An 8,597-nucleotide genomic window follows, 5' to 3' on the forward strand; every position below is an offset into this window, starting at 1 on the left:
GTGTGGGTCAGTGGCGACCGTGGCCCCCGCGGTGCTGCTGGTGGCTCTGGCACTGTGGCTACCCTGCGTGGCCCTACGCCCTGCCTCCTGCTGCGGGAGGTCTGGGGTCCCCCCAATCCTTGCGTGGGGTCTTTGGGGCTGCCCAGCTCTGCCCAGTTTTGTGCTTCACTGGGACCCCTCGGTGGGGAGCTGCTGGGGTGGGAGCGGGAGCCAGGATGCTCCCATGTCTCCAATACACGTGCTGGGAATGTGCTGACACTCCGGGAGCATCTCATGGGATCACTCTTTCATTTAGGGGACTAGCTAATATTAAAATGGAGCCTCTGAGAAATTCCTGGCTGTGGCCTTGCTTTGCTAAGTGGGAACACCTCGGCCGTCGCCTGTTGGCACAGAGAACAACCGGAGAAATCCCAATGTCGCTCTGCTGTCCTGCAGGGACCTTTTTGTGGCTATTCATCAACCCAACAAAAAAACCCACCTCTCTCCCAAAAACGGGTGCAGCCACCCCCTTCTTGCAAAAAAAATAGGATTCTGGCTAAATGCAATTTTCCCTTTCCATAGCAAAACGGCCAGGAGGCGTGCGCTCATGGGACAGGGCTGGATTCCCGCAGGGAAGAGAAGAGACGGGGAAAAGGGGAGAGGCTGAGTGACTCACTGCTGGAGAAGAAGGAGGAACTTGAGATACAAAAGCAAATGGGCAGAAGAAAGGTCCTTTGTTAAATATCCTGCCTGATGCAAGCCAGGGGGAAAAAAGCGGTGTGTGCATGTGTGTGTGCATGTGCCTCGGTGCACGTGTTTGTGTGGCTGCTGCGGTGGAAAGCTGGAGGTCTAGCAAGGCAAGCTGGGGCGTTCTGGCCTCTCTGCACAGCTCCGGGGGTGGGAAATGCTAAAATAACCAAGCGAAGTGGGGAATCTGGCCAGAAAAATTAAAATACAAGAGCATGGCTTTTGATTTGAAAGCATATCTCCTCCAATCACAGAGTTATCACAGGGTAACATTCTCATTTACTTTTTTTGTGTAGAGTTCATGCATGCAATTTTTAATAATAAAAATTAAAAAAAAAAGAAAAGAAAAGAAAAAAAAAAACAAGAAAATTGTCATATCAAAACTATGTTAAACTAATGCTAGAAGCACATATCAGTAATTTAGGGCAAATTATGTTACAGGGATGGTGCAATTATCCCCAAACCAAACATTATAAAGCCAAGAAATTAATCAATATTAACTGTAGAAGAGACTCAAACATGTTAAGGTATGGAAGTGAAGTGAAGGCACCAAAAACTTTAAATGACAACCAGGAAGAAAATATAGACAAGAACTTAATATGTCTTTAAAAATGACTTCAACCTAATCTGGGCTCATATGGTAGTCCCTGGCTGGTGGAAGATTTTCTGGAAGAATTTTGGTTTTCTTTTTTTTTTTTCAATTAAAAATTAAGATTCCAGCTAAATGCAATCTTGCTGTAGAAAATGTCAGCTTTCCTTTAAAAAAAAAAAAAATTAGTTGTCTTCGACCTACATTTGTTTGTTTTGGGCCAAAAACTAGGTTCTTTTTCAGCCAAGAAGTGTTTGGCTTCGGGATGGCTGATCCTTCACTGAAAAGGTGACCTTTTCCATCAACCCCCTGGTTCTCCACCAGGTCTGGCACCATCCCCGTGGCCGCAGGGCGAGCATCGCCTCGCAGCGCCGGGCCCTCGCTTGGCGGTGACGTGGGACGTGTGTCATGCTGTGTCTGGAGGGGGGACGCCCGTGGGCTGACATGGTGGCTCTGCGGGGGCTGATGACGGCTGCGGTGGGGAGGGGTCTAAGGGATCTGTGCGCCTCGTTACGTGTCTGTACGAAATGTGCCGGCTCGGAAGGTGTCTGTGTGGTTTATGCGTCTCACATGGCTTCTGTGGGGTTGCAGTATCGTGGGTGGCTGCGATGGATGGCAGTACGTCAGCTCTGCGAGTGCTATTCGAGTTGCAGGAGCTGCCTATGGGGAACACATGCATCTCCTCCTGGGGCGGTGGGGATGATGTGCCGCGGAGAGGCTGTGCAGCTCGGGTGATGGTGGGCGCTAGGACGTTCAGAGTGGGGCGGTAGCTTCCCAGGGCTGTCTTGGCTCCATGGTGCCAGCCTGTCTCTCTGGCACTCCTGAGGGACCATTCTGCAGGGCTGCAGAGCAGAATCCATTTTTAAAACTCCCGACAACGAAAAGGAAAGAAGCAAGGCCACCAGGTTTGCGTCTTTCACTCGCTAGCCAGGAGAGCCCATGGGGCTGGGGTCAGCCTGGCCTTCCAGCCCCATGGGCTCTCAAGCCTTGCCCCTCTGAGACCTGGTGTGGGCCCGCGGCTCTGCTGAGCACCCTCAAACAGAGCTCCTCGCTGCTTTCTCGTCTTTACGAGGACCCCAGGCAACGTGTCCCAGCATGCTACGTACTCATGGGGCCTTCCACAGCAGGAGGGCATTGGAGTCTCTGGGCCAGGGCTGCTGCGTAGAAGCGGAGGGCACCCAATGGCAGGCTGTGACATGACCTGGTGGCCGCACCCTCCTGCTGGCCGCTCACCCTGCAGAGCGACCAGCAGGCCTGCCCGACATCACGACAAAGCTTGCTCCACCATAGGTCTCTTGCAACAGGTGGACCTTGGACTGCTAGCCTCCATGTTGGCCCCGTTGCCTCGGATGTTGGTCCCAGTAGCCTGTTCTTGACCCAACTAGCCTGATTCCCTGGGGAATGTGTCCCGGCACCCCAGCCATGTCACCCCATGGCAGGTAGAAGGCTCTCAGGTGTTGTTACCCATAGCTGCCCTGCAGATACATCTGCCCCCAAAGTAGGGACCATCCTCTGGGATGAGTCATCCTCCATGACTTGCCCATGAGCAACATGCCAAGAAGAGCATGGCCAGGGTCCAAAGCACAGGGAGGCCGATGCTGCACTGGTCCCCACTGGGCCGGGGAAGGGGAGACGGTAGCCCCACCACTTGCCCATGGGACCTCTGGTGCAGGTGGTCCCTGGATCTGGTCAGCTCAGGGCATTGTAGGGGTCCTACCCTGGGGCAGAAGGTGCTGTGTAGTGGCATGGGTTAAGGTGGATGGCACACCATGGAGCAGGATCAGACCCAGGATGCCTCCCCAAGGAGAGAGCGATGCAGGAGGGACGTACCAGGGTGCCCTGTGCCAGCTGCCCCATTCTTCCTGGTGTGTCCTCCTTTCCTGTGCCCACCATGGGCACTGGTCCCCACAGGCGCCCAGTTCACTGTGATGCTCCTGATCTCCCAGGACAGTATCCCTTGGTTTCCTAACCATGGAGTGGTTCCAACAAAAGAAAACATGGTGTCCACTCAAGGCATGCTGATGGTCGGTCACCCCTGCCAGCCCTTTCTGCCATGTTTTCTCCCCTTTTTTCTGTGCATTCCACCTGTCCCTTCACCTCCTCGCTCTTCCAGTCTTCTCCTCCCTGCACTACCCACCCCATCTGTCTCCCCTTCTCCGGTCAGGGCTCAGGCCACCAAGACACAACCTGCAACCTTCCTGCAGAGCTGCTGGGTTGGTGCAGCAGTGGGGAGGGGGGACCCCAGACATGGGGGCATCACCAGAGCAAGGTGCCACCCAGGGAGCATGGGGACAGCACAGGAGATGACAGCGATGCCCATAGTCCCCGTTGGGTACAGAGGATCATCAGGGAGAGCATGGGTCCCCCCGCCATGCCTGCCAGGCTTCGCGGTGACAGCAAGAGGAGCACTTTGTGTGAGAAGGTGGCAGCCGAGCCCAGCCAAGGGCTCAGCTGTCCCCGGGGCCATGTCGCAGGGGTGCTCCAGGAGCTTCTTGGGATGGAGCCTGCATTGGTGTCAAAAGCAGCCGCCTCCGCTTCTCCTACAGAGCCGTGGCCCTGAGAACCCCTGTGATATCACGTGCTGCTCCCCAGGGCGCCCCGAGCCTGAGGCCGGGGATGGGCCACCGACGGGCATGTCCCCACGCCGCCGCCGTCCCCCCATCCCCGCTGTGCCTCACCCCTCGGGCAGCCTGGAGGGGAGCCTGCTCTGAGCAACCTGGGGCAGAAACCCGCCGGAAAAGATTTTGGGCAAGCCCATCGCGCCAGGAGGTCGGGCAGCAAAACGCAGCGACGGCCGCCACACGAGACAACAGAGTAGCCACAGTGCAGAGTGTCATACAACAGACGGCGACATGCAGAGGGACACCGGCTCAGTCTGACAGACCAACAGCCCAACCTGACGCTGAAGAGTGTCTGAAGCTCCAGCATGAGCAGACACATTTGCACATTTGGAAACAGGTGGCTTTAGAGGCAGCGATTTTGGAAATTTTCTCTGGTTATGTGAGAGCAGTTTTACTCCGAGGTGGAAAGCACAAGTTTAAACCAAGTCTGGGTCTTTAACAACCTCCTTTTTCAAGCCTTTGCATCTCTTTTCTAGAGCTGCATTGCTGCTGACGATAACCAGAGACAGCTGTCACTCCTGCGCCAAGGACTATGTCCCGAATGCTAATCGTCACAAACAAAAATCACATGTAGAGAATGCGACACGCATGGCTCTCGGTGAGGTGACACGGTGCCCAAATTAAATCGGGGTGATCGTTTTTAGGCATACAATGACAAACAGGTACAGGAACACTCAGGAACAGAAGAAAAATAAAGAAAAAAAAGAAAAATGTCATCGGTTTCAAGAGGTCAGCACCGGTAAGGTGAGTGAAGCACAGAGAGGAACATCGGAAATCATCCAGGCAAAAAAGAAACCAAAAAAACAGAACAAAAACTCAGTTGCATCTCCCAACTCATCACAGGACTCCAAGCCACCTCCTGCCTGCCCTCCAGGATCCCAGCATCCTTTCAGGTACACGGGATGACTGACTCACTGACTCACTGACTGACTGGTGACGAACATGAGCTATGCATGTACACTGGCAGCTTCGGGATGGGTGTGTGGCAGTCGATGGGATGGCAGAAGAGAGAAAGAGAGAGAAAGAGAGAGGGCAGAATTGTTCTTCTTCCTCTTACCGTATCCTTGGAGGACCTACGTCTCTTGAAGCTGGAGGCCAGGGTGGAGGTGATGGACCTAAAAGTGGCTTTCTTTTTAGGGTCAGGTTCTGCTCTACCACTTTTTCTATCCTAAAATGAATATGTATAAGTGATTAGATCTCTAGTGTGTTGTTGGAAACGCTAAACCTATTTGAATACTGCCCCGTGTCATGTCCTTCATTTAGGTGAGAAAGCTACTGGAGGTGTCCTGTCACTCCCAGTCCTCCAAGGGCCTCCGTGACCCATGGCTACAGCACACGCCACACTGCTACAGCTCCGGGGCCGGCCTCGCGTCTGGAGCACTGGAAACCCCTCCGGGGGGTCACCCTGCTCTCCTGGGCGTCTGCGTCCGCGCCGGCACAGCTGACCTCGCTTCCTGGGGATGCTCTGCCTGGCGCCCTGCCCCTCGCTTCCACCGCTAGCCTGGCTAGACCGAGAGGTGAGATGCTGCACCTACCACTTTAAAAAAAAAAAAAGTATTGCTCAGGGCCTTTTCTGAGGCTGAATCCTAGTGCCACAAGAGAGAGAGAGGACTGCATTGAAAGAGAAGTCATTGTATGAATATTCTGTAAAAAAAAAAAATGTATTCAAAAATTTAAATGACGCAGTTGTGCAAAGCCGAATGTGGTTGTTGGTGGTGTTTTGGTTTTTTTTCCAAAGTAAAACAGGTTAAAAAAAAAAAAAAAAAAGGAAACTGGAAGAAAAAGAAAAGGAAAAAAAAAAAGGAAAAGAAAGGGAGGAGGCAAAGCATTAGCGCTATGATGTCACTGGGGTCAGGATGAACTCAAAGAGAAACAGAACTGAAAAATGTAGCCATTGGTGTTAGCGAGTCGGACCTGGTTAGCGCAGGCTGGGAGCACCAGCCGCCATGGTGCGGGGGCACGTGGGGACCGGCCGCACTCTGCGGCGGGCGCTGAGAACGATTCCTCCCCAATTGCTTTCGTGCCAATGAGTGTGACCTTTCCGACGGGGGACGGAGTGACCAGGTCTGGCTCTGCTACCGCACGGGGGTAACCAAAATGTATCCCGCTGGTGCGTAGAGCATGCTCGGGGATACATTTGCTCCTCCTTCTCAGTTCTCTCTTTTGCGGACATGCACAAACGGAAAGGAAAGCAAGATGAATGGAATGAAATGTCTTTTTCTTCCATGGCATCTCAGGAAATAGCCATGGCAAAACTGTGATCCCAAAAACCATTATTTTTGTTTGTTTGTTTTAACAAATAAATCTTTCCACTTGCCTACCTTCTAGCAATGTACCAGATACTAGTGCTCTGACGTTTCCTCCTGTGGAAAAGTCTTACAATGTCAAACGGCTCTTTACCATGAGGCTGTTTACCCCCACAGGGCAGCATGCTTTGCTCACAGTCCCACAGACTCTGCCCAAGGACCCAGTGCAGTATTTTCTAGAAGGTTGGCAAGTGAAAAATGGCAGTGCGACTAGTGTGCTCTGTCCCAGCAGCCTTAACCCCCTCGGTGCTGCTGCTGCTGCTTTTTGGAAGCAAAGGAGAAAAAAAAAAAAAAAAGAAAAAAGAGAAATGGCTTTTCCGAGACTCTTATTAGTGAACTGAACCCAGCGAGCTCTCAGGATACAGCAGCCCAGCCTCGTGCTTCCCCTTGCTGCTCTCGGGCAGGTCACTTCCACCCGGGCAGCCCACCCGCACGCCCCAGCCAGCGCTGCTCCCGGGGGGCCACTGCTCCGGACTCGTTTTGGAGTCCCCGAACCTCCTTCTGTCTCTTTCATTCACCGGCTCTGCTGCAAAAGGCAGTCTCCTTTAGTCACCTAAAGGATCTCTTGCTCTTTGAACACCGGTTTGCCTCCCCGAGGAAGAGGAGCATCCTGGGCGATTCAGAGCGTTCAGAGCGAGCCTCCAGATGCCCTCAACTGGGGTGCGGGGGCACCGCGGGGCTCAGCCCCAAAAGCGATGGGGAAAGAAAAGTGTGAGGCTGGTGGCCATGGCTCAGTGTCACTGCCAGGCACCGCTGACCCCCCTAGGCCCCCCTGCCTGAGTGGCATGGGGGTGTTTCGGGGATGGGAGAAGCCAGGGTTGGCCATGGCCCCGGGGAGGGGGCCTGAGGCTGACAGGCACCAGCATTGCCGGCTCCCATGTGGGGAGATGTCCTTGTTTCCCAATGACCAGAGCACGCACCACCTCTTTTTGGAGTCAGTCCCAGGTATGGCAAGGGCTACCGCACCCCCAGGGAGCGGGCAGGGAGGGGGAGGCGATGGGAACCATCCCTGGAGCATTTCTCCACCCGAGCACCAGGCAGGGATGCTCAGCGGCAGCGGAAAAAAAAAAGCTGGCGAGCACGGCCGGAGCCAGGCAGCAGGTCAGAGCCCTGCAAAGGGAGCTGCTCCAGCACCTCTTTCTTGGTCAGGACAAGACGTGGCTCCGGCACGTAGTCCCCAGCAGAGCAAAATCCCCAACCCGAGCACTGCTGGGGGCATTTGGGCCAGGTCTCTGTCCCAGTTGAAGGTGTGCACAACACCTCCCGGGAGAGATGGCCTCGGCCAAGGGCAGCTCCTGGGGACAAGGCAGGGACCCCAGAGCTTGCTAGGCGCCCAGTAACACCCATCTGGAGTTACTGGGGTGAGGGGTGGGGGACAGAGGGCCCCATGCTAATCCACAGCTCTGCATTCACTGATTTGGTGAAGGAATGGAAAACGCACCTGTTGGAGATTTGCTCTAAAAACGGTTTGTCCTACCTGCAGGTTTTTCCTCCACACATTAACGGCTGCAAACGCCAGCTGCATCTGCTTCCTCCGCGCGTCCTTATGCCTTTTGTAAGCTATTTCTATGAATATTAAAAATATCCCGGCAACAATACCTCCAGCCACCAGCATAAACACACCTGAAATAAGCAGGAAAGTTACAGAGGGCAATAGAAATTGCACCACGACACTTCATATCCTCTGTAGCGTGCTCAGCAACAGGAGCATCTGCCAACCCAGGGTCCCTCCTCCAGCCCCCCGCCATCCCCCCACAGTCCCAGAGGGTCTGGAGAGGGGAGCCCAACAGAGCGGGGCACCTGCGGTGATGGGCAGCAAGGTGATGGGATGCTGGATGTCCGTGCAAGCTCGTGTCGGTCGGGCACAGGGCACTGGCTGTGACACAGCGATGCTGGGGGCAGGCATGGAGTGCTGGGGGCCGTGCCCAGCACCAGGACAGACCCCGTCCCCTGGGGCTGTAGGGTCGTTTGCACCAGAAACTCAGCTCTGGTGCTCCCGTTTGGCTCGTCGGGAAGGACAGCCATGCACAGAGCTCTCTGTGCTGTCCTTGGTGGGCTGCAACGGGCTGCAACCCTCAGGGCTGACATTTTGGGAGTGGTATCTTGAGGAGATGGAGCAAAGTGCCCCCTCCCCGGTGCTCCTACCCCGGGGCATGGTGCCAGTGAGGATGGGGTCCCATCAGACACCCCTCATCCCGCATTGCCCCATTGGCTGGGTGAAGGACCATCAGCACCGCACTGCTGCAAAGGGAGAGCCCGTCTCGGGGAACTCGCAGACTCTGCGTAGAGGGACCAAGAAAACCCCCTCTGTATCAATTATCCTCCTCCTGCCCCCTGCCCAGGGCCAGCGGGGAC

The 8,597-nt window shown here is 54.7% G+C and overlaps 1 protein-coding gene across 1 annotated transcript in view; it reads right to left on the bottom strand.

Moving 5' to 3' along the window:
- Window positions 1-946: 946 nt before the first annotated feature.
- The window catches only part of GRIN1 (glutamate receptor, ionotropic, N-methyl D-aspartate 1), an 8,157-nt gene continuing 506 nt past the window's right edge, over window positions 947-8,597 (bottom strand). Inside the window, exons 2-4 of the mRNA XM_010072675.1 lie at window positions 7,720-7,865; window positions 4,994-5,104; window positions 947-2,157 (exon numbers count right to left, since the gene is read on the bottom strand). Of these exons, the coding sequence (XP_010070977.1) occupies window positions 1,954-2,157; window positions 4,994-5,104; window positions 7,720-7,865 (461 nt within the window). The 3' untranslated portion in view covers window positions 947-1,953. The remainder of the gene's footprint in view (window positions 2,158-4,993; window positions 5,105-7,719; window positions 7,866-8,597) is intronic.

The sequence above is a fragment of the Pterocles gutturalis genome, unplaced genomic scaffold, assembly GCF_000699245.1.
Source record: "Pterocles gutturalis isolate BGI_N339 unplaced genomic scaffold, ASM69924v1 scaffold23847, whole genome shotgun sequence".
Taxonomy (NCBI): Eukaryota; Metazoa; Chordata; class Aves; order Pterocliformes; family Pteroclidae; genus Pterocles; species Pterocles gutturalis.